This window comes from Oncorhynchus kisutch, linkage group LG5 (genome assembly GCF_002021735.2).
Source record: "Oncorhynchus kisutch isolate 150728-3 linkage group LG5, Okis_V2, whole genome shotgun sequence".
Taxonomy (NCBI): domain Eukaryota; kingdom Metazoa; phylum Chordata; class Actinopteri; order Salmoniformes; family Salmonidae; genus Oncorhynchus; species Oncorhynchus kisutch.
In genome coordinates, this window is record NC_034178.2 from 50184518 (window position 1) to 50210111 (window position 25594).

General features: G+C 46.5%; 1 protein-coding gene across 5 annotated transcripts in view; it reads right to left on the minus strand.

The window, feature by feature from the left end:
• Positions 1–25594, minus strand: part of LOC109891584 (low-density lipoprotein receptor-related protein 1-like) — a 149228-nt gene that overhangs the window by 21822 nt on the left and 101812 nt on the right. For 3 of the 5 annotated variants that reach the window (XM_031825266.1, XM_031825264.1, XM_031825267.1), the window contains 34 exons: positions 24850–24944; positions 24608–24751; positions 24244–24384; positions 23975–24100; positions 22972–23103; positions 22617–22751; positions 19688–19817; positions 19467–19593; positions 18708–18859; positions 17500–17624; positions 16707–17081; positions 12567–12756; positions 9846–10050; positions 9525–9717; positions 8673–8804; positions 8025–8153; positions 7520–7639; positions 7292–7405; positions 6824–6970; positions 5709–5831; positions 5490–5606; positions 5209–5337; positions 4900–5022; positions 4565–4705; positions 4139–4326; positions 3824–4007; positions 3297–3382; positions 3060–3179; positions 2764–2951; positions 2306–2511; positions 1643–1837; positions 1393–1541; positions 927–1020; positions 593–829 (listed from right to left, as the gene is read on the minus strand). In XM_031825266.1, coding sequence (XP_031681126.1) covers positions 593–829; positions 927–1020; positions 1393–1541; positions 1643–1837; positions 2306–2511; positions 2764–2951; positions 3060–3179; positions 3297–3382; positions 3824–4007; positions 4139–4326; positions 4565–4705; positions 4900–5022; positions 5209–5337; positions 5490–5606; positions 5709–5831; positions 6824–6970; positions 7292–7405; positions 7520–7639; positions 8025–8153; positions 8673–8804; positions 9525–9717; positions 9846–10050; positions 12567–12756; positions 16707–17081; positions 17500–17624; positions 18708–18859; positions 19467–19593; positions 19688–19817; positions 22617–22751; positions 22972–23103; positions 23975–24100; positions 24244–24384; positions 24608–24751; positions 24850–24944 — 5192 coding nt within the window. The remainder of the gene's footprint in view (positions 1–592; positions 830–926; positions 1021–1392; positions 1542–1642; positions 1838–2305; positions 2512–2763; positions 2952–3059; positions 3180–3296; positions 3383–3823; positions 4008–4138; positions 4327–4564; positions 4706–4899; positions 5023–5208; positions 5338–5489; positions 5607–5708; positions 5832–6823; positions 6971–7291; positions 7406–7519; positions 7640–8024; positions 8154–8672; positions 8805–9524; positions 9718–9845; positions 10051–12566; positions 12757–16706; positions 17082–17499; positions 17625–18707; positions 18860–19466; positions 19594–19687; positions 19818–22616; positions 22752–22971; positions 23104–23974; positions 24101–24243; positions 24385–24607; positions 24752–24849; positions 24945–25594) is intronic. The other 2 variants (XM_031825268.1, XM_031825265.1) reach the window with 1 other exon arrangement.

The following is a 25594-nucleotide window of genomic DNA, read 5'->3' on the forward strand; positions in this document are numbered from 1 at the left end:
TGCTATCGTTGCTCCTAGATGTTTCCACATTGCTATTGTTGCTCCTAGATGTTTCCACATTGCTATTGTTGCTCCTAGATGTTTCCACATTGCTATTGTTGCTCCTAGATGTTTCCACATTGCTATTGTTGCTCCTAGACGTTTCCACTTTGCTATTGTTGCTCCTAGACGTTTTTACAATAACAGCACTTACAATTGACTGAGGCAGCTGTAGCAGGGCAAAAATGTTACAAACTAACTTGTTGGAAAGGTTGCATCCTATGACAGTGCCACGTTGACAGTCACTGAGCTCTTCAGTAAGGTCGTTCTACTGCCAATATTTGTCTATCAAGATTGCATGGCTATGTGCTCGATTTATACCCCTGTCAGCATACATACATAAAAAATATATATGGGGGGGATAATTACATTGATGGAAGCTACAATCCGCAATATTAAAACTGATCTACACCCTAAAAATGAGAAAACAACCCCTCCAGAATCCATATGACGGAAATCCGTTACAGTGACAGAGAACTTTAACACCTGTACATATTCCCTCTCTTTAACCTCTTCATACTAGTCAATAGTATAGTCAAGGCAGTCTACTCACGACACTCTTTCTCGTCCTCTCCCTCTCCACAGTTATCCTGGCCGTTACAGCGGAAGATCCCAGGGATACAGCGGCTGGGGTGGCTACACTTAAACTGACTGGGCAGACACACGTGGATGTCACAGTTGGCCTCGTCAGAGTTGTCCTGGCAGTCGTTGTCTCCGTCACAGATGTAGGCTGGGTTGGTACAGATGCCTGTACCACACTGGAACTGGCCGGGCCTGCACTTGAACTCAGCTACAGGGGATACCAATACAGCATCAGTCAACCAGGACTTTAGTACAGTGCAGCTATGATAGTTAGTGTTCATGGACTAGGACTGTCTGTCACTCACGGCATTCCGCAGGCTCGTCTGACCGGTCCCCACAATCATCCTCTGTGTCACACTTCCACCAGAACGGAATGCACTTGTCGTTCTTACACACAAACTGCAGAGGAAGAGAGAAGAAGAGACGGATAGAGAATGGGAAAACCAAGAGGGACAGAGGAAGAAAGAGATGGTGGAGGAAGAGAGAAGAAGAGACGGATAGAGAATGGGAAAAGCAAGAGGGACAGAGGAAGAAAGAGATGGTGGAGGAAGAGAGAAGAAGAGACAGAAGAAGAGACGGATAGAGAATGGGAAAAGCAAGAGGGACCGAGGAAGAAAGATGGTGGAGGAAGAGAGAAGAAGAGACGGATAGAGAATGGGAAAAGCAAGAGGGACCGAGGAAGAAAGATGGTGGAGGAAGAGAGGAAAGATTCATTCTGAGCACAACACACAACATCATGAAACAGCTAAGAGACAAGTTGGTTAAACTCACCTGGCTGGCGGTGCAGTTGGACATACACTGCCTCCCATCACTAGCCAGGTAGAAGTTAGTGGGACAGGCACACTTGTACCCCCCACCAGGCGACAGCAGGCACAGGTTACTGCATCCTCCGTTGTTTGTCTGACACGGGTGGTTGGCCACTATGGGTTAACCAAACACACACAATAGGCCCAGGTCAGGGGAGTGCAAGCACACGTCGATACATGACGAGGTGTTCAGGTGGCGGTAACAGTAGACTTACTCATACCCTCTGGCTGGCGGTAAGGGTGGTAGATGTGGACGTCCATGGGCCGGTGGAGCGTGCTGATCAGCATGGTCTTGTTGGTGCCCTGGGTCTTGTGACACCTGTTGATGGACTTGGTCTCCCAGTCGGTCCAGTAGATGTACTCCTCAAACAGAGTCATGGCAAAGATGTGGGGGATGTCCTGGCGCAGCACTGCAGGGCGGGGAAACACACACGTCAGAAACAAGCAGCAAGTCTGCCAACAGTGATGTATTTACTGATGAGAATGTGTGGTGTGTATAGTGTATGTGAGTTCTGTTTAATGTGTGGTGTGTATAGTGTATGTGAGTTCTGTTTAATGTGTGGTGTGTATAGTGTATGTGAGTTCTGTTTAATGTATGTGAGTTCTGTTTAATGTGTGGTGTGTATAGTGTATGTGAGTTCTGTTTAATGTATGTGAGTTCTGTTTAATGTGTGGTGTGTATAGTGTATGTGAGTTCTGTTTAATGTGTGGTGTGTATAGTGTATGTGAGTTCTGTTTAATGTGTGGTGTGTATAGTGTATGCGAGTTCTGTTTAATGTGTGGTGTGTATAGTGTATGTGAGTTCTGTTTAATGTGTGTGTTGTAATATCTGTATCAAAAGATGTGTATGATATTGTGTGTGAGACAGAGTGTGTTACCAGTGTGTCTGTTGGTTCCGTCCAGGCTGGCGAACTCGATGTAGTCCTCTCTGGCATCGGCCCAGTAGATGCGGTCGTTGATGAAGTCCAGAGTGAGGCCATTGGGCCAGGTGATCCTGTCCTCTACGATCACAGTCCTGTTGGAGCCGTCCATCCCTATCCTCCCTATGTGGGGGTTGTCACCCCAGTCTGACCAGTACAGGTACCTGGTAGGGACACAGCTCAGTGTGAGGCTTCAGAACCACTCAGAACACCCATGCGAGTGGTCATAATATCACACTAAATGTTCAGCAAAGTGAGGATCAATGCTATTCTCTCTTGTACTAAAATAATCAACCCTATATACTCAACATTTGAAACGCTATAGTCAATATTTGAGCAGCACTCATCAATGAGAAAATATTAAAGGAATTTAACCAGTTCCCGCTTCTTATTTGTAGTTCTGTTTATGTTCATACCCGTTTCGTACGTCGACCGCCACAGCGCGTGGTTCCCTCAGACCGGTGTTGACCAGGACCATCCGGTAGGCCCCAGTTAGCTTGGACACCTCAATGGTGTCCCGCCCCTTGTCACACCAGTACAGGTTCCCTCCCACCCAATCAACAGCTAGACCATCAGGGTTGCTGAGAGATGTGCGGTGAAGGACCTTCCAAAGAGCCAATCAGAAGTCCTGGTTAAGTTCCTTTCGACCAAATGTACCAAACAAATGTTGTATATTTCTAAGACGTCAAAAAGGTAATGGACCCACACTGACCTGTACATCGCTGCCGTTGATGTGCATGCGTCGTATCATGCTGCCCTGAGTGGTCACGTCTGTCCAGTAGATCATCTGTTGTCTGTAGTCAAAGTCCAGCGCCACGGCATTGTTCAGACCCTAATGCAGATACACACAATGGGAGAGAAGTGATCAATTTAGCGTGATGGTCAAAGGGTACAATGGTTTCTTTTAATCTGTTTGTAAGTCTAAGAGGTGTTGAGGCTTCAGTCTCACCTGTTTGAGCAGGGTGTAGTTGGAACCATCCAGGTTGAGTTTCCTCAAGTAGTAACGATTGGCAAAGATCAGGAAGGGCTCCTCCTCTGGACAAAATATGTATTTTTATGTAGATTAGGTCAACAAGCTCAAACTGAGTCCCTATTCACCCATGCATGCAGCTTATTCATTAAGATGTGGTTGGTTCCGTGGGTAGAGCACTATGGTGCAACCAACATACACCCCTTCAGATCTTAAACCCCCCATACACCCCTTCAGAGCTTAACCCTCCATACACCCCTTCAGAGCTTCCTCCTACTAGACCAACTACTTATTTTCCACCATAATTTGCAAATAAATTCATTAAAAATCCTACAATGTGATTTTCTGGATTTGTTTGTCATAGTTGAAGTGTACCTAATTACAGGCCTCTCATCTTTTTAAGTGGGAGAACTTGCACAATTGGTGGCTGACTAAATACCTTTTTGCCCCACTGTACACCCTTCAGATCTTCACCCCACATACACCCCTCCCCCTCCAGGTCTTACCGGAGGTGGACTTGCAGATGGTGGTGTTGCTGGGGCTGAGCTGGAAGCCCTCCACACAGAGACAGTGGAAGGATCCGCGGGTGTTGATGCAGCGCTGGGTGCAGGGGTAGCTGGTCGTACACTCGTCTATGTCCACGCACATCTTCCCATCATCCTTCAGACGGAAGCCAGGATGGCATCTGCACTGCACAGTCACACAGGAGTGGAGAGGACAGGTAAGGCTGTGTGTACTAATTCACAGTTGTTAACCTTTCGGTCAAAAATTGTGACATAGTTAACAGTGTAAATCGTAATAACAAATAGGTGCATCCTTACCTTGAAGCCTATCTTGAGGTCCTCACAGAGCTGAGAGCAGCCGCTGAGCTTGCTGTTCAGACACTCATTGATGAAGCAGTTGAGCTCGTCAGTGCCGTCACCGCAGTCATCGTTACGGTCACACAGCAGCGTCTCGTTGACACAGTTCCCGTTACCACAGGCGTACGCCGTGTCATTACACTTCTTCTCTGTTTCGGGGAGAGGGGTTGGAGGAGAGGTGAAGGACGGTCGGTCAGAAGGAGAATGAACAGGGAGTGAATATCTAAGGAAGAGGGGACTTGGTCTACATCTGATTTAGCAATTTAGCAGAGATTTAGTAAATCCCTTAAAATCCCTTGCAAATAGTGGGCTGAGGAGGAGATATCTTAGCCCCTAGAGCAAATAGACAGTAAGCACCATCTGTGTGTGTGTGTGTATCTTTCTAACCTGGGCCATTGCAGCGGGGGTTTTTAGGGGCTTCGTCAGATTGGTCGTGACAGTCGAACTCTCCGTCACACTCCCAGGAGCTCTGGAGGAGGCAACGGCCGTTGGCACAACGGAACTCATTGGGCCCACACTTCGGGTACTCTGGAAGGGCAAAGATTAGGTTACTTCCTATGATAACAACAGTTAATTCACTCATAGGGTACTAAGGAGAATGCAGAGGTTACTTAATACGATAAAAACAGAACATTCACTCTAAATGTTAAAGACTAGAAATTATAATATATGAGACAGATTACACTGGTACAACGAGAGTCAAGGGTCAAGAGTCAACTCACCACACTCCAGGAACTCGTCAGAGCTGTCACTGCAGTCATTGTCATGGTCACACACAAAGTGCTTGGGGATGCACTCTCTGTTTTGGCACATGAACTCATTCGCATCACAGGTGTTGTTGAACACTGACACAAAGACAGACAGAGGGACAGTCAGTCAGTCAATAAGGACCTGCATTATGAAAATAATCTGTATAACAAGTAATGATTTAATGATGATTTGCACAAGACTTCGCATAGGACATACGTCCATAGGTAAGTATCGATCAGGTATCAGTAATAATCCATTCCTCGGACTGATCCATCACTCACCACATCCAGCCTTGACACTCTCATCCACCCCGTCAGGACAGTCCTTGTCCCCGTCACACTTCCAGTGCTGGGGGACACACACATGAGAGCCAGGACACTGGAAGGCATGTGGACTACATGTCTTATTCTCTGTCAGGAAAGAGGCAAGTAGGGAGGAGGGGAGACAGAATAGTTTTGAGTGCATTTATTTTAGTCTAGTATTTCCACTCTGCCTTTTTCCACATAAGTGTCCTCCCTGTTTAATAGTGAGAGGTTGCGTGTATGATGTGAATGACACTCACTGCACTTGCCGTCCTCGTCAGTCCCGTCACCACAGTCGTCAGCGCCGTCACATACCCAGCGGTTGGGGATACAGCGGTGGTTACCGCACTGAAACTGGCTGGCCGAGCAAAACTTATCTAAAGGAAAGAGCAGAGGGTGGTGTGATGGAGAGAAAGACAGTCAGAAATGGCTGAATATTAGCAGTGAATTCAGTAAAAAGGCAGCTGAGTTGAACTGACCACAGTGGGCCTCGTCAGCGCCGTTCTCACAGTCGTTCTCCTTGTCACAGGTCCAGCTCATAGGGATACAGCGACCACTGGGACACGCAAAGAATGGAGCAGAGCACTTGGTCTTCCTCCGGTCTGTTTGACAAACAGACAGTGGTTAATATAGTAATATTAAAGTAGATTGGCACTAAATAAATAGATCTATGAAATGCACGGCAAGAGTAGCATGTTTGTAATAGATTGGCATGTTTGTCTTGTTTACTGAAAGTTATATTTTTCTAATTTTGCAGTAGTATAACGTCTTCAGTCCCTCTTTACTTTTCATCTTGTATTTGAAAGAGTTTAATAGATGCAACACATGCTGTTTGTTAATGGCTGTGTTTTCTCTTTCAGGCTGATACAGAGAGACTCATCTATGCTTTTATTACAAGATCGCTTGACTACTGTAATGCTCTCCTGTCTGGTCTACATACAGAATGCTGCAGCACGGGTACTGACCAAGATCTGCATTGGCTGCCTGTGAGTTTTAGAATTCATTCTAAGATTATTCTATTGGTTTTTAAATCAATCCACGATTGTGCACCCCAATACATGTCAGACATGCTTTTAAGTTATGTATCCAGTAGATCCCTCAGGTCCTCTGGCACTGACCTTTTAACTATCTCAAAGCCTAAGACCAAGAGGCAGCCTTTAGTTATTATGCCCCCAGAATAGCCTCCCAGAGAGAACCTGAGGCTGGCCTAAACTGTGGACATATTTAAAACATATTTTTAGCCCTGCTTTTCCTTAGTGTGCTTATTAGTCATTCAGTTTTTGTCATTGTTTTTTAAATATATATTTTTTTATCTTATCTTTGTTGTGTAGTAAATATTTCAGCTTTTATTTTCATTGTTTTTTTTATTATTTTTTTTCCTGTGAAGAACATTGTGTTGCATTCTGTCTGAAATGTGCTGTAGAAATAAAGCTTGATTTGATTTAGAAGAATGTTTGTGTTTTAATGTACACTCTTTAGTCCAGAAGGAGAACACCCAGGAAACATTTTAGATCTTCATTGTGTGTGTGTGTTTAAGTGTCTATCTTTGTGTGGGTGTGGGTGTGTGCGCATGCGTCCACATGTGTATGTTCACCTGGGCAGTTCCTCTCGTCAGAGTAGTCTCCACAGTCGTTGGCTCCGTCACACACCCAGAAGGGGGCGTAACAGAGGCTGGTGAACTCACACTTCTGGAAGATCACACCCTTCACCCCCAGACGGAAGTAGCTGGAACAGTCAGTGGCTGCAGAACAGAGGGCAAAGGTTAAACAGTGAGTCTTATAAAGTCAGTCTAAAAACAAATCTAGTTCACTAGCTTCAGCACCATATCTAACTAAGGTTACATTATACAGAGCAATCCTGACTGAGGTAGTCTATAGTTAAGTCTGGTTTAGAGTTACATTTGATGTTAGATTTAGTTGAGTCTAGTCTAAAGGTTAGTCTGTGATATTTCATGAGTTAAGAGTTCATGAGTCAAGAGTTAGGTCTGGGTTAGAGTTGAAACGATCCTTAGGTTTAGTTGAAACTAGGGTCTTAAGTTCGTCGGGCGTCCAATGTGACTCACAGCAGTTCATCTCATCGCTGGCATCCTCACAGTCCACCACCTGGTTACACTTGGTTGAGTTGGTGATGCAGCGTCCGTCTCTGCACTGAAACTGCTCTGCTGTGCACAGGGTGGCTGGAACACACACATGATACGCTGGTGAAATACTACACACAAACATGTCCACAGAAAATCACCACAAACTAGCCTCCAGAGAGTACACTGCATGAGATAGCTAGCACTGCTTACTGTTGCAAAAGAGTTCGTCTGAGTTGTCCCCACAATCGTCCTGTCCGTTACACCAGGAGCTGTGTCCCACACACCTGCCGTTCACACACCGCCTGTAGCCCTTCTTACAAATACGGTTAGCTGGAGACGAGGGTCAGGAGAAAATAACATTAGAAACATTACATTATGCCTCCCGAGTGGCGCAGTGGTCTAAGGCGCTGCATCGCAGTGTTGCCGCATCACTATAGCCTGGGGTTTGATCCCAGGCTGTGTCATTGCCGGCCATGACCGGGAGTCCCATAAGGCGGCTGGCTTCCGGGTTAAGCAGGTGGGTGTTAAGATGCGTGGTTTGGTGGGTCATGTTTTGGAGGACGCACGACTCAACCTTCGCCTCTCCAGAGTCCATTGGAGAGTTGCAGCGATGAGACAAGATCGTAATCTCATAATTGGGGAGAGAAAGTGGGTAAAATTTACATTATGGCTTATAGAGGTACTGTAAAGCAATTTCCCTGTCTATCTCACTCACCGCAGTAGGACTGTTTCTCGTCTGACTTGTCCTTGCAGTGGGCCATGCCGTCACAGGTCAGGGTGTAGTTCACACAGTCTCCGTTCCCACACTCAAACTCATCTACACTGCTGCATGTGGTGTTTTGGGCTGAGAGCGATGGAGGGAGAGAGAGCGACAGAGAAAGAGACACTTAACTGCACCATCATAAAACAACATGGATTTAGTGCTGAACGTTCCAAAGTAGGTTTGAAACATGACCCCCATTGGCTGTTCTTTCATCATTAATGACATGACAAAATGCTCTCATCCACTCTCCCCATGCAGTATTGTAGTTCTCTCATTTCCTCATACCTTTCCCTATTCCCCGCTCTCATTTCCTCATAACCTTCCCTATTCCCTCATACCCTTCCCTATTCCCTCTTCCCCGCTCTCGTTTCCTCATACCCTTCCCTATTTCCTCATACCCTTCCCTATTCCCTCATACCCTTCCCTATTCCCTGCTCTCGTTTCCTCATACCCTTCCCTATTCCCTCTTCACCGCTCTCGTTTCCTCATACCCTTCCCTATTCCCTCATACCCTTCCCTATTCCCTCTTCCCCGCTTTCGTTTCCTCATACCCTTCCCTATTCCCTCTTCCCCACTCTCGTTTCCTCCTCCCTTTCTCACCGATGCAGGTGTTGTCCTCCAGCAGTTTCCTCTCGCCATCGCCACGGCACGTACAGTTGACCCTTCCCTCTGAGGTCAGGATACACAAGTCCTGACAACCTCCGTTGTTCAACCGACACGGGGAGAACTCACCTACACACAGAGAGAACATTTACAACATGCAAACATACTCCCACACACACATTCGACACACACACAAACAGTGTTCAGAAACCAACAGCTCTCCTGCTACTTGAGTCTAATATAAACTGAGACAATCTAAATAGGATTTGTTGCAATTACCACAGGTTCACTGCGTGTGTTGTGAGTGAGAGTGAGGAGGAGGTAGGCAAGTAGGAAGTTAATGTTGAGGGAGAATGCATGTGTATGTGTGTATATGTAGTGTGGGGGGGGGGGGGGGGGGGGGGGGGTAAGAAAGACAGAACCATTGATTAGGAGTGAAAGGGGGAGATTGAAAGCTCACTGAGATGAAGTGTGAATTGACTTGCGCGAGGTGGCGAGATGAGAAGGAATAATGTGTGGCATGGAACTGTTGGGGCAGAAGATGGGGAGTGTGCGTAAGTGTGTGTTTGTACAGGGTGATGGATTGGGGCAGGGGATTATCAGGTGGTCTCATTCTCCAGGTCTATGGAGCTTCTCTCAGCTGTGTCACACTCTCTGATTACTTCTGGCACCTCATTAACTTTGGTGGCGCAGCAGTGTTTGTGTGTGTATGCAGGTATGTGTTTGTTTGTGTGTGTGTGTGTGTGTGTCACTCTGTTTGCCCATGCCAACCCTGCAATCCTTTATCCGCCCTAAAAAAAAAAAGAATCACATCCACCCAAACCCCACCTTCTTTTCCTTAGAACTCACAGCTATTGGTGTCGTTGGCCACAGCGACGATGCCCATTGGCTGCTGCGGGATGTCGGCTCTGAGGAGTTTCATGTCTCCGCCCACGTATTTATCGGCCCTGAGGACTGCCCTGCGGACCCAGTCAGTCCAGAAGATGTAGTCCCCATACACCGCCAGGCCAAATGGATGGACTGGCTCATTCTTCAACACCACCTACAGGGGGCAGCAGGGAACGTTAAACCAATGAGTGGGCTTTGAGAGTGTGGGTGGGTTGATGTGTGTACATATCTGTGTGTGTGTGTGTGTGTGTGTGCGCGCGTGTGTGTGTGTGTGAGACTCACGTAGCGCCGGCTACCATCGTACTCGCAGCGTTCGATCTTGTCCAGGGTGGCATCGGAGAAGTAGAGTTTCTCAGCGCGGTGGTCTATGGCCAAGCCATTGGGGGTGCGGATGTCATTCCCTATGATCACCAGTACATTGTTACCGGACAGGGTGGCACGCATGATACTTGGGGACTGTTCATTCCAGTTGGTCCAGAACATCAGGCTGGTGGGTGACAACACAAGAGGGAATTTGAGAATATAATGCAGATGTGTGTAAACGTTTCTGATTCAAATGGCACAATTGGTATAAGCATGGAGCTTCCATTCCAACACCAGATGTAAAGCTTTCCACATGGTCCACATACTGTATACAGCACACTGAATATACCACTTCACTTTATGTCACTTTGGATGAATGGATCTGCTAAATAACCAGATACCCTCATAGATATCATCCTGACCAACTTGCCCTCTAAATACACCTCTGCTGTTTTCAACCAGGATCTCAGCGATCACTGCCTCATTGCCTCATTGCCTGCGTCCGTTATGGGTCTGCGGTCAAACGACCACCCCACAGATTTGTACCTTGTCAGCTCGGGGGTTTGAACTTGCAACCTTCCGGTTACTAGTCCAACGTTCTAACCACTAGGCTACGCTGCCGCCCCTCATCACTGTCAAACGCTCCCTAAAACACTTCTGTGAGCAGGCCTTTCTAATTGACCTGGCCCGGGTATCCTGGAAAGATAATGACCTCATCCCATTAGTAGAGGATGCCTGGTTGCTCTTTAAAAGTGCTTTCCTCACCATCTTAAATAAGCATGCCCTTTTCAATGTTTTTAAAACTAAGAACAGATATAGCCCTTGGTTCACTCCAGACTTGACTGCCCTTGACCAGCACAAAAACACCCTGTGGAGTTCTGCACTAGCATCGAATAGTCCCCGCAATATGCAACTTTTCAGGGAAGTCAGGAACCAATACACAACGTCAGTTAGGAAAGCAAAGGCTAGCTTTTTCAAACAGAAATTTGCATCCTGCAGCAGTAATTCCAAAAAGTTTTGGGACACTAAAGTCCATGGAGAATAAGAGCACCTCCTCCCAGACTAGGAAACACTGTCACCACTGATAAATCCACAATAATCGAGAATTTCAATAAGCATTTCTCTGCAGCTGGCCATGCTTTCCACCTGGCTACCCCTACCAACAGCTCTGCACCACTGCAACAACTGGCCCCAAGCCCCATGCTTCTCCTTCACTCAAATCAAGATAGCTGATGTTCTGAAAGAGCTGCAAAATCTGGATCCCTACAAATCAGCTGGGCTAGACAATCTGGACCCTCTCTGCCTAAAATTATCCGCCGCCATTGTTGCAACCCCCATTACTAGTCTGTTCAACCTCTCTTTCGTATCGTCTGAGATTCCTAAAGATTGGAAAGCGGCCGTGGTCATGACCCTCTCTAAAGGGGGAGACACTCCAGATCGAAACTGTAATAGACCTATATCCATCCTGCCCGGTCTTTCTAAAGTCTTTGAAAGCCAAGTTAACAAACAGATAACCGACCATTTCGAAATCCCACCGTAACTTCTCCGCTATGCAATCCGGTTTCTGAGCTGGTCACCAAACATGCCCTCGTAAAACTGACTATCCTACCAATCTTTGACATTGGCGATGCCCTTTACAAAATAGCTTCCAACACTCTACTTAGAAAATTGGATGCAGTCTATCACAGTGCCATCTGTTTTGTCACCAAAGCCCCATATACTACCCACCACTGCGACCTGTATGCTCTCACTGGTCACCATAGCAACACCCACCCGTAGCACGCACTCCAGCAGGTATATTTCACTGGTCATCCCCAAAGCCAACACCTGCTTTGGCCACCTTTCCTTCCAGTTCTCTGCTGCCAATGACTGGAAAGAACTGCAAAAATCACTGAAGCTGTAGTCTTATATCTCCCTCACTAACTTTAGGTGTCAGAACAGCTTACCGATCGCCGCAGCTGTACACAGCCCAGCTGTACACAGCCCATCTGTACACAGCCCATCTGTACACAGCCCATCTGTAAATAGTCCATCCAACCAACTACCTCATTCCCATATTATGTTTTTCTGCTCTTTTGCACACTACTTGCACATCCTCATCTGCACATTAATCACTCCAGTGTAAATTTCTCAATTTTAATTACTTCGCCACTATTGGCCTACTTATTGCCTTACCTCCTTACTTCATTTGCACACACTGTATACATTTTTTCTATTGTATTATTGACTGTACGCTTGTTTATTCCATGTGTAACTCTGTGTTGTTTGTGTCGCACTGCTTTGCTTTATCTTGGCCAGGTCGCAGTTGTAAATGAGAACTTCTCAACTGGCCTACCTGGTTAAATAAAGGTGGAATAAATCAAATAAAAAATATTAAGATTCCAAAGAAGTGTATGATTTGATTAGCTAAACGTTATCCAGGAAGAGACAGTGAGAGAAAAACCAATGAAAATCTACTTATACTAAAGCTAAACTATCTAAACTATTGTCCCTCAATCTGTATTAATCCATTCAAAACCTTATTATAAGGTCAGGATATGGGAACAGTAGCTAGTTTCAGATTAACTGCAACGTTCTAGCATCAGATACCTGACAATGTAATAAAGATGAACAAAATTAACATGAATTAAAACCCTATGATCTGGGTCAGAAACTTGGAACATTGCAATTTATGACCATTATGGTCCAACAGACACTCACTCCTGACATTCGTCCAGAACGAAGGCCCGGGGGTGGTCATTTCCAGACATGGTGACCACAGTGTCACGGTCCCAGGCGCCCCAGCGGTTCTGGTTCACCGTGTGGCGGGTGATGGTAGAGGTGGTATAGCTGGTCCAGTACAGAGTGTCCCAGCCATGGTGGTATGCCAGGCCCTCCACCGAACCCACATCTTTATATATATATATATATATATATATATATATATATATATATATATATATATATATATATATATATATGAGATAGCGAGATAGAAATAGAGTAAGGAGAGAGAGACAGGGAGGGAGGAGAAGAGACAAATACACACATCAACCCCAGTTGCATGTTAAAAGGACATGACTGGCAGTGGCACTGAGCTGGCACAGTAGTGTACAGAGCAGAGCCAAATAACATAGCAGAGGTAGTAGAGAGACTACGTACGGGAAGGTTCCCTGCATTTTTCTGCTCCATAGCCTTCTAGTGAGTAACTGGCTGAGGTAGCCCAGCGCTGCCCAGCCCAGCCCACCCCAGCACTACCCCACCCCACCCCACCCCAGGCCAGCTCAGCCAACTCCAGCCCAGCCCAGCACTACCCCACCTCACCCCAGCCCACCCCAGCCCAGCACTACCCCAGCCCAGCTCAGCCAACCCCAGCCCAGCCCAGCACTACCCCAGCCCAGCACTACCCCAGCCCAGCCCAGCACTACCCCACCCCATCCCAGCTCAGCTAACCCCAGCCCAGCCTTCTGCCCAGTGGTTACCCCGCACATCGCACCACAGCTGGCCTTCTGCCCAGTGGTTACCCCGCGCATCGCCCCACAGCTGGCCTTCTGCCCAGTGGTTACCCCGCGCATCGCCCCACAGCTGGCCTTCTGCCCAGTGGTTACCCCGCACATCGCCCCACAGCTGGCCTTCTGCTCAGTGGTTATCCTGCACATCGCCCCACAGCTGGCCTTCTGCCCAGTAGTTATCCCGCGCATCACCCCACAGCTGGCATTCTGCTCAGTGGTTATCCTGCACATCGCCCCACAGCTGGCATTCTGCTCAGTGGTTATCCTGCACATCGCCCCACAGCTGGCCTTCTGCTCAGTGGTTATCCTGCACATCGCCCCACAGCTGGCCTTCTGCTCAGTGGTTATCCTGCACATCGCCCCACAGCTGGCCTTCTGCTCAGTAGTTATCCTGCACATCGCCCCACAGCTGACCTTCTGCCCAGTAGTTACCCCGCGCATCGCCCCACAGCTGGCCTTCTGCTCAGTGGTTATCCTGCACATCGCCCCCTGATGGTCTGGCCTGCTTCAACTTCCTGTCGCACGGCGGTCAACTGGCCTATGGAGCCTGCCACATCCTGCAGTCCTTCATCGCTGTGGCCTATGCCGGGATCTACCTGTTCCTGTGGCAGAGTGGGAGGGACAGCCAGGCGCTCCAGGTAGAGCGATACCAGCAGAAGGTAACCCAGACCGTGGCGCTGCTGGTGCTGGCCACCCTCCTACAGCCTGACCTTTGCCCTCCTGGGGGGCCGCAGCCACGGGGCCATCACCCCACTACAGACCCTTCAGTGTGTTCGCCCGCCTCATGGCCACCTCCATTCTCATGTCCCAGAAGTTCAGACAGGACCTGCTGAAACTGTGTAGCGGGGGGTGACCACAGACCACTCTATACAGGACTATACAGGGGGAATTGTATTGAAGGTTATGCTTTTTGTCCATGACAACCCGGATGGGGACTGAAAATCGAATGCCTGAGAGCAGCACAAAAACAAAAGCGACACAATAATAGCTCCGGAACTACAAAACCCTTTCTCATTAAATCTCCCTGATACACAACTGACACTAAGGTGTGGTGCAAACCTCTCTTCAGCTCCAAGGTTCAACTCAGGGACAGCACTGGAAGGAAAGTTCCTCCCCACTGAGACAACAGTCTAAAAGGAGGATCTGAACACAGAGAATCTAGAGGGCCTCCTGGGACATGGCAGAGTACAGAGACATCCTGGAGAAAGACATTTACAGTGGGGCAAAAAAGTATTTAGTCAGCCACCAATTGTGTAAGTTCTCCCACTTAAAAAGATGAGGCCTGTAATTTTCATCATAGGTACACTTCAACTATGACAGACAAAATGAGAAAAAAATTCCAGAAAATCACATTGTAGGATTTTTAATGAATTATGGTGGAAAATTATGGTGGAAAATAAGTATTTGGTCAACAAAAGTTTCTAAATACTTTGTTATATACCCTTTGTTGGCAATGACAGAGGTCAAACGTTTTCACACACTGTTGCTGGTATTCCATTCCTCCATGCAGATCTCCTCTAGAGCAGTGATGTTTTGGGGCTGTTGCTGGGCAACACAGACTTTCAACTCCCTCCAAAGATTTTTTATGGGGTTGAGATCTGGAGACTGGCTAGGCCACTCCAGGACCTTGAAATGGTTCTTACGAAGCCACTCCTTCGTTGCCCGGGCGGTGTGTTTGGAATCATTATCATGCTGAAAGACCCAGCCACGTTTCATCTTCAATGCCCCTTGCTGATGGAAGGAGGATTTCACTCAAAATCTCACGATACATGGCCCCATTCATTCTTTCCTTTACACGGATCAGTCGTCCTGGTCCCTTTGAAGAAAAACAGCCCCAAAGCATGATGTTTCCACCCCCATGCTTCACAGTAGGTATGGTGTTCTTTGGATGCAACTCAGCATTCTTTGTCCTCCAAACACGACGAGTTGAATTTTTACCAAAAAGTTATATTTTGGTTTCATCTGACCATAAGACATTCTCCCAATCTTCTTCTGGATCATCCAAATGCTCTCTAGCAAACTTCAGACACGCCTGGACATGTACTGGCTTAAGCAGGGGTATACGTCTGGCACTGCAGGATTTGAGTCCCTGGTGACGTAGTGTGTTACTGATGGTAGGCTTTGTTACTTTGGTCCCAGCTCTCTGCAGGTCATTCACTAGGTCCCCCCGTGTGGTTCTGGGATTTTTGCTCACCGTTCTTGTGATCATTTTGACCCCACTGGGTGAGATCTTGCGTGGAACCCCAGATCGAGGGAGATTATCAGTGGTCTTGTATGTCTTCCATTTCCTAATAATTGCTCCCACAGTTGATTTCTTCAAACCAAGCTGCTTACCTATTGCAGATTCAGTCTTCCCAACCTGGTGCAGGTCTGCAATTTTGTTTCTGGTGTCCTTTGACAGCTCTTTGGTCTTGGCCATAGTGGAGTTTGGAGTGTGACTGTTTGAGTTTGTGGACATGTGTCTTTTATACTGATAACAAGTTCAAACAGGTGCCATTAATACAGGTAACGAGTGGAGGACAGAGGAGCCTCTTAAAGAAGAAGTTACAGGTCTGTGAGAGCCAGAAATCTTGCTTGTTTATAGGTGACCAAATACTTATTTCCACCATAATTTGCAAGTAAATTAATTAAAAATCATACAATGTGATTTTCAGGATTTTCTTTCTCATTTTGTCTGTCATAGTTGAAGTGTACCTATGATGAAAATTACAGGCCTCTCATCTTTTTAAGTGGGAGAACTTGCACAATTGGTGGCTGACTAAATACTTTTTTGCTCCACTGTATGCTAGTAAAAATTGTACAGAGCAACAGTAAAGCCATTCTTCTGCCAAACGTTTCTTTATTTCTGTTATGTTCTTCTGAGATAAAGAGAATGAAGGTCTATCTGTGCCTCAGTCTGGGTTAGGTTTTTATGTACAGTGTGTTCCCAGACTTCGGTAGATGTGAAAGCTTTGCACTTTGTTTTCCAGACTCAAAGAAAGAATAGAGTTGGAAACAAGTTTATCAGTTGGAGGTCCAAAACCAGTTTTGTAGGACTTTATCTTTGAGAAGGTTTGTTTTCAGGTGAGATGGAGGATGGAGGGAGGGAGGTATGAAAGATGGTGCTTAACTAACTGGGTAACAGAACCGTCTAACGAAGGAATAATGTTTCAGCACATTTTTCAAGGTCAAATAACCCGATTAACTAGTGCTTACCTACATTCACTTGGCCTTAACAGGAGTCATTTGCAACAGGGTAAATCAATGGGGTATGGGTTATGAGGGAGGGAAGAGATGGATTGCTATAGGATTAGAGGGATGATAACAGATTGTATGAATATGAGCGTAGAATAGAGGATGAGTAACTTACTTTCCACCAGTGTCTTGCGGTCCGAGCCATCATCATTGATCTGCTGGATGTTCCCAAAGTGGATGTCACTAAAGAAGATGCGATTGGCTCCTTTCCCTCCTCCTCCACGGTAGTCAAACGTCAGAGCTATAACATTCTTCATGTGCTCAGGATCCTCAAACGGTTTTATAGGAGCGTTTCGGTTCTCTTCATCCGATAGGTGAACGCTCTTTAGAATAGTCCGTTCTGAGTAGAGTAAGTAGCCGTCGTAGTCACGGCAACCACGTCCATCCTCAGCCAACATACCGTGAGCACAGGCACATGTACGATCTGCGTTGCCACGGAAAAGACACAGTTGCTGGCACCCTCCGTTGTTATCTTTACACACATTAGTTCCTGTGTAGATGGGCAAACATATTTCATAGTCACTTTAGATAACAAAGTGTGTCTAGATAACACAAATAATTTATTGACATGAGGAGGAGGGGGGACAATTAAATAAGCAGATCATTTTATGTTCAAATATGAAAAATATCAAATTGAATGGGTTTGGTATATCAAATAAGTGTATTATCATTTAAAAAAATAATAATTTCACACACCGGATAGGAGCAATGTGTTGTTTTACAGGGTCTGCCATAGTAGCAAATGAGGTTAAGTGCCTTGCTCAAGGGCACAGACAGATTTTTCACCTTGTTGACTTGGGTATTCGAACCAGCGACCTTTCGGTTACTGGCCAAACTGTACAGCATTATTGCCACATGTTTGAGTAGACTCTAAAATAACAAATCCACAGTACAAGGCTCCTGCCCACCTTGCTGCCTGGCCCTGCTGAACACTTTGATGTCTTTGAGCTGTACTCCGATGCCAGTGCGCAGGGGCACAGAGTCTGTAGCGTTGTCTTTGTTGCCTCGCTTTATGGAGCCATTGGCATGAGTCCTAAGACAGGCCAGAGAGGGGAGGGGGAAAGAGAACGAGAGAGACATGACATCCGGAAGAGAGACAGACTAAGTAAAATAATGAGTGAGAGACAACAGCTGAGAAGGAAGGTGGCAGATGAGTGAGGAGGGAGGGATGGAGAAAGCAGCTGAGAGGAAGGTGACATGACAGAGAGGATGTGAATTAATTATAGATACAATGAATAAGTAGAGGAGTGAATGTAGCACACAGAGAGAGAGACAGACAGAGAGACAGCGAGAGACTGGTCCTGGTCCTGCCAAGAGCTGAGCAAAGAAAAGAGTCCCCTCATCCAGTTGGTCCTGGGGCTGAGTTCACAAACCTGTTCTACTAACGCACTGAAGCCTCAGGACCAGAACATCCAATCAATCAGGATAAAACAAATTACAACACCATCAAAACAAAACTATATTGCTTATTGGGAAACACAAACACAAAGCAAAATGCAGTGCCTATCTGGCCCTAAACCGACAGTACAAAGCCGTGGCTAAATATTTGACCATGGTTCTGATAACCTTAGAAAAACTTGGACGAGACACAGAGAGGAGAGAGAGAGAGGAGGTATGTTAGATGGAGAGGAAGAAACAGAGAGAGAGAGAGACACAGAGAGAGAGAGAGACACAGAGAGAGAAAGAGAGAGAGAGGAGACACAGAAGAGACACAGAGAGAGAGAGAGAGACACAGAGAGAGAGAGAGAGACACCAGAGAGAGAGAGAGAGAGAGAGACACAGAGAGAGAGAGAGACACAGAGAGAGAGAGAGAGAGAGAGACACAGAGAGAGAGAGAGAGAGACACAGAGAGAGAGAGAGAGACACAGAGAGAGAGAGAGACACAGAGAGAGAGAGAGAGAGAGAGAGAGAGACAAGAGAGAGAGAGAGAGACACAGAGAGAGAGACAGAGAGACAGAGAGAGAGAGAGAGACACAGAGAGAGAGAGAGACACAGAGAGAGAGAGAGACACAGAGAGAGAGAGAGACACAGAGAGAGAAACGTGATAGATAACATTGGAGGGAGAGAGATAAAGATGTATGTAGAAAGAGCGACAGACAGACTGATGGACACGGACCTGTCACTCCAGTAGATGAAGCTTTCAAACACGGAGACAGAGAACATGTCCATGTTGTTGTTAGCCAGCACCACCTGTCTGTTCTCTCCGGTCTCCAGGTTGATACGCTCTATATTGTCTGTACGAGCATCACACCAGTACAGAAAACCCTCCTGCACACACACATTGCAAGACAGTGAGTTCTGTGTGTGTATACGCTGAGTATACAAAACATTAAGAACACCTGTTCTTTCCATGACAGATTGACCAGGTAAAAACTACAATCCCTTATCGATGTCAATTGTTAAATCCACTTCAATCAGTGTAGATGAAGAGGAGACGGGTTATAAAATGATTTTTAAGCATTGAAACAATTGAGACATGGATTGTGTTTGTGTGCCATTCAAATAGTGAATGGGCAAGACAAAAGATTTAAGTGCCTAGCAGGTAGCAGGTGCCAGGCACACCGGTTTGTGTGTATCAGGAACTGCAACGCTGCTGGGTTTTTCACACTCAACAGTTTCCTGTTTGTATCAAGAATGGTCCACCAACCAAAGCACATCCAGCCAACTTGACACAACTGTGGGAAGCAATGGAGTCAACATGGGCCAGCATCCCTGTGGAACGCTTTCGACACCTTGTAGAGTCCATGTCCTGACGAATTGAGACTGTTCTCAGGGCAAAAGGGGGCGTGCAACTCAATATTAGGAAGGTGCTTTAATGTTTGGCATAATCAGTGTCTGTCTGTGTGTAAGAGAGAGTTTGTGTGTTATACTGTACCTGGTAGTCTATGGAGATGCCATTAGGCCAGCTGATGCTGACGTTGACCAGAACAGCTCTCTGAGACCCGTCCAGGCGAGACCTCTCGATCCGTGGGTACTGACCCCACTCTGTCCAGAACAAATACCTGTAAACATGCACGCACACACACACAGTAAGAGAAGTCACTTTGCCCTTCCCTCCATTTAATTTAGGGTTACCCCTCCCCCCACTGTCCTCACCCTTTCTCTGGGTGGATAGTGATGGCACGGGGCTTGTCCAGGCCCTGGGAGATGACTACGTAGCGGAAGGAGCCATTCAGTCTGGCCACCTCAATCACATCGAAGCCCTGGTCAGTCCAGTAGATGTTCCCTATTGAGGGTCAAGACAGAGCACCAACAATCAATAGAACAACAATACAGACCTGTCACACTTTAGCTACAGTGTCATTTAAACAATCAACATGTTTTACAGTACAAGAGCATTAATGGGATCAACCACTAGAGTCTAACTGATACAGGAGTTATGCGGAAGGTTACTGTATTTTGTGAAAAAAATACATGTCTCTCGCCACTGTATATAACACTACATCTAAATACAACTAGGCCAATGGAGAATGCAGTCATTATTGTTTGGTTGGTGTTGAGGTATAAAGGGGTTTCCCAGCATAACCTCAGAGGGCTGATGTAATGCTGCAGTGTTCATTACACATCCTGCAGTAAGTCTTCACTCTGTCCACATCCCCGTCATGTGACCTCTCTCTCTCTCCCCCTCCCTCTCTCTACACCTCCCTCTCTTTCCCCACAACTCCCTCCTCTTTCCCCACAACTCCCTCTCTCTTTCCCCACAACTCCCTCTCTCTTTCCCCACAACTCCCTCTCTCTTTCCCCACAACTCCCTCTCTCTTTCCCCACAACTCCCTCTCTCTTTCCCCACAACTCCCTCTCTCTTTCCCCACAACTCCCTCTCTCTTTCCCCACAACTCCCTCTCTCTTTCCCCACAACTCCCTCTCTCTTTCCCCACAACTCCCTCTCTCTTGATGTGAGCAGAATGAAAATCTCCTCTCTCTTCTGTAAAGCTGTGAAGCGTGATAGACGTGAGTGTGATAGATGCCGAATGCGTGAGTGTGTGTACAGTATCAGTTGGTATGTGCACGTGTGGTACATGTGAGCGTATGAGTCTGTATGCATGTACACGTGTGGTACATGTGAGCATATGAGGCTGTATGCATGTGCACGTGTGGTACATCTGAGCGTATGAGTCTGTATGCATGTGCACGTGTGGTACATGTGAGCGCATGAGTCTGTATGCATGTGCACGTGTGGTACATGTGAGCGTATGAGTCTGTATGCATGTGCACGTGTGGTACATGTGAGCGTATGAGTCTGTATGCATGTGAACGTGTGGTACATGTGAGCGTATGAGTCTGTATGCATGTGTACATGTGGTACATGTGAGCGTATGAGTCTGTATGCATGTGCACGTGTGGTACATGCGAACGTATGAATCTGTATGCATGTGCACGTGTGGTACATGTGAGCGTATAAGTCTGTATGCATGTGCACGTGTGGTACATGTGAGCGTATGAGTCTGTATGCATGTGCACATGTGGTACATGTGAGCGTATGAGTCTGTATGCATGTGCACGTGTGGTACATGTGAGCGTATGAGTCTGTATGCATGTGCACGTGTGGTACATCTGAGCGTATGAGTCTGTATGCATGTGCACGTGTGGTACATGTGAGCGTATGAGTCTGTATGCATGTGCACGTGTGGTACATCTGAGCGTATGAGTCTGTATGCATGTGCACGTGTGGTACATGTGAGCGTATGAGTCTGTATGCATGTGCACGTGTGGTACATCTGAGCGTATGAGTGTATGCATGTGCACGTGTGGTACATCTGAGCGTATGAGTCTGTATGCATGTGCACGTGTGGTACATGTGAGCGTATGAGTCTGTATGCATGTGCATGTGTGGTACATGTGAGCGTATGAGTCTGTATGCATGTGAACGTGTGGTACATGTGAGCGTATGAGTCTGTATGCATGTGTACATGTGGTACATGTGAGCGTATGAGTCTGTATGCATGTGCACGTGTGGTACATGTGAACGTATGAATCTGTATGCATGTGCATGTGTGGTACATGTGAGCGTATGAGTCTGTATGCATGTGCACATGTGGTACATGTGAGCGTATGAGTCTGTATGCATGTGCACGTGTGGTACATGTGAGCGTATGAGTCTGTATGCATGTGCACGTGTGGTACATCTGAGCGTATGAGTCTGTATGCATGTTCACGTGTGGTACATCTGAGCGTATGAGTCTGTATGCATGTGCACGTGTGGTACATCTGAGCGTATGAGTCTATATGCATGTGCACGTGTGGTACATCTGAGCGTATGAGTCTGTATGCATGTGCACGTGTGGTACATGTGAGCGTATAAGTCTGTATGCATGTGCACGTGTGGTACATGTGAGCGTATGAGTCTGTATGCATGTGCACATGTGGTACATGTGAGCGTATGAGTCTGTATGCATGTGCACGTGTGGTACATGTGAGCGTATGAGTCTGTATGCATGTGCACGTGTGGTACATCTGAGCGTATGAGTCTGTATGCATGTGCACGTGTGGTACATGTGAGCGTATGAGTCTGTATGCATGTGCACGTGTGGTACATCTGAGCGTATGAGTCTGTATGCATGTGCATGTGTGGTACATGTGAGCGTATGAGTCTGTATGCATGTGCACGTGTGGTACATCTGAGCGTATGAGTGTATGCATGTGCACGTGTGGTACATCTGAGCGTATGAGTCTGTATGCATGTGCACGTGTGGTACATGTGAGCGTATGAGTCTGTATGCATGTGCATGTGTGGTACATGTGAGCGTATGAGTCTGTATGCATGTGCACGTGTGGTACATCTGAGCGTATGAGTCTGTATGCATGTGCACGTGTGGTACATCTGAGCGTATGAGTCTGTATGCATGTGCACGTGTGGTACATGTGAGCGTATGAGTCTGTATGCATGTGCACGTGTGGTACATCTGAGCGTATGAGTCTGTATGCATGTGCACGTGTGGTACATGTGAGCGTATGAGTCTGTATGCATGTGCACGTGTGGTACATCTGAGCGTATGAGTCTGTATGCATGGTGTGTTTGCTTTACCAGCGATCCAGTCCACAGTGATGCCCTCCACTCTGCCTATACCATTAGTGACCACGTCTTCTCTCCAGGTCTGGTCTCTCTTAGCTCTGCTGATGGTGCTCAGGCCCATGTCCACCCAGTAGATAGTGTCATTGTCTGGAGGGGAGACGGCGATCACAAAAGTACATTACAGGAGAGTAGATACTATACCCATCATACTCATTAACAGGCTCATGTGGAATGAATCTACAGTCTGGATTCAGGCATTTATTCATGATGTCTTTCCTCACTACTGATCTACTTTGGTTATATAAAGTGTTTGAAAACCTCTCTTTAAGGTGGCTGTGTGTGTGTGTGTGTGTGTGTGTGTCCATACCTGCATGGAAGTCTATGCCCACGGCCAGGGAGGTGCCCGACATTGGCACCAGAGCATCTGACTTGTCCGAGGGATCCAGGGGGATGCCACGGATGCCCTCATGAACAGAGTAAAGCAGGAAAGAGCCCACACCTGAGGCCAAGTGAAAAATTACCCAGAGTTTAGGATTGGATATACAGTTACAGGCAAACATATTGGCACCTTGCGCTTTCCATAAATAATTCCCAATTTCTTCTCAAATAAGTTGAAATTGAAAGAAAATGTGTCCACACCATTTTATTGGATTTTCTATCAATTTCAACAGGTTTTTTTTCAGATTGGCTGGGCCTGGCTCCCATTGGGAAGGGGTGGGCACACTCATGTCCCATTGGGGAGCCAGGTCCAAACAACTAGAATGAGTTCTTCCCCACAAAAGGGCTTAATTAGACAGAAATACTCCTCAGCACCCCTCTCCCCTCAGACGATCCCTCAGGTGAAGAAGCCGGATGTGGAGAGCCTGGGCTGGTGTAGTTACGTGGTCTGCGGTTGTGAGGCCGGTTGGAAGTACTGCCAAATTCTCTAAAATTACGTTGAAGGTGGCTTATGGGAGATAAATTAACATTCAATTCTCTGGCAACAGCTCTGGTGGAAAATCCTGCAATCAGAATGCCAATTGCACACTTCCTCAGAACTGGAGATCTGTGGCATTGTGTAGTGACACAAAACGGCATATTTTAGAGTGGACTTTTATTGTCCCCAGCACTGTAATGATCATGCTGCTTAATCAGCTTCTTGATATTCCAGACATGTCAGGTGGATGGATTATCTTGGCAAAGGAGAAATGCTCACTGACAGGGATGTAAACAAATATGTGTTCAACATTTGAGAGAAAGACTTTGTGCGTATGGAACTTTTCTGGGATTTTTATTTATTTCAGCTCATAAAATATGGGACCAACAATTTACATGTTGAGTTTATATTTTTGTTACCTATAAATAACTTATTCACAGTGTGTGTGTCTCACCCTCGCAGGACTGTTGTCCACTCCTGAGGCTGTATCCAGCGGTACACATACAGGCTCGTGTGGTGGGGGAGGTGGGCAGGCACAGCTGGGAACAGTCTCCATTGTTAATACTGCACAGATTAGTGCCTGGAAACACAACACAAAAACAAACATGCTGCGGTACCTGCACACAAGTGTCTACTTTTATAGAATAAAAACAAGACAAATATGTGTTTGCAAGGATAGATTAAATGTTTACTTATAATCTAGAAGCAAGCACGCGCACACACCTTTCTGCACAGTCTCGTTGTAGATCTTCATGTGCATCATGGGAGATGTGCTGTTTCTCAGGACCCTCCAGTTCCCTCCGTCGCTCTTGTCACAGGTTCCTATCTGGTCAGTCCCCTGGTCCGCCCACCATAGCTTCTCACCTACATACAGCACACAACAATCACAAAATTACATTTAATCTCTTTACACAATTGGGCCAATCAAAATGACCCATCATATTCATACTCCAATCACACAAATAATGAAAGTTGAGATCTACTGTAGCAGCCATAGGTGAGTATTCAAACACTTCAGAACTGAAAGAGAAATGCAGCTGGAAGGCAGAATGTACGATCCCAGTAAGAGAGGAGCCATGTTATGCACCCATGATGGCCAGAGCTGTGGCCTTCGTCAGTTTGACTCCCTCCAGAACCTCTAGACCCGAACCGTCCAGCTTACAACGGCTGATGGTACTGTTCCCTGAGCTGATCCAGTACAGCTGCTCTGTGTCAAAGTCTATGGACAGACCTGGAGACAGAGGAGAGACGGAGAAAGAGGCGATTACAATGATCCCAGATGGCAAACTATTACCTATAGTGTACTACTTTTATCCCAGAACCACTCACCCACTGGGCCCTTCTGATTGGTGAAGAGGACAGTCTGGTTGCTGCCATCAGTGTTGGCCATACTGATGTTGTCTCCATCTGTCCAGTACAGTTGCCTGGAACACAGAGACAAAATGTCACATCATGCTACTGAAAGCACTACTGGAAAAATACCTTTTGTTTGTTAGACTTGATAGCACCTAATTGTCTGTATTATCATCTTTAAATGTGTGAAAGCTGTTTATTCAGTTCACAAAACACACACACAATAAGGCAACACATCAGAACAATCATCCATAATTTTTGTGAGAAAATAAATTGTGGTGCAAAACTAGCAAAGCATTCAGCAGCCGTGGCCTAGCCGTGGCCTAGCCGTGGCCTAGCCGTGGCCTAGCCGTGGCACCTGTATATCTACTGAACGTCTCCTTGACAGATGGAAAGGTAGTTATACAGCTAGTTTACAATCAAAACCTCAGTGTTTTAATAGCAGCATCTTTCATTGGGTATAAAGTACAGGAGCCTGGTCTTACTTATTGCAGGGTCAAGGCTAGTTTAGAAGAGTGTGGGTGGGTGGATGTTGATTGGGTTAGGCCGAGCAGAAAACATGTCAGTGGGGCTAGTGTAGAGTCCTGCTGCAATTCTATTTCACTGCAGTCAATTAAATGCAACATGAATGGCTTCTCTTTCTCTCCATTTATTCTCGTGAATTCTCAAACTCTCTCTGTGAGAGGCATCATTTTCAGGCTACACACAAAAGTGGGCGGAA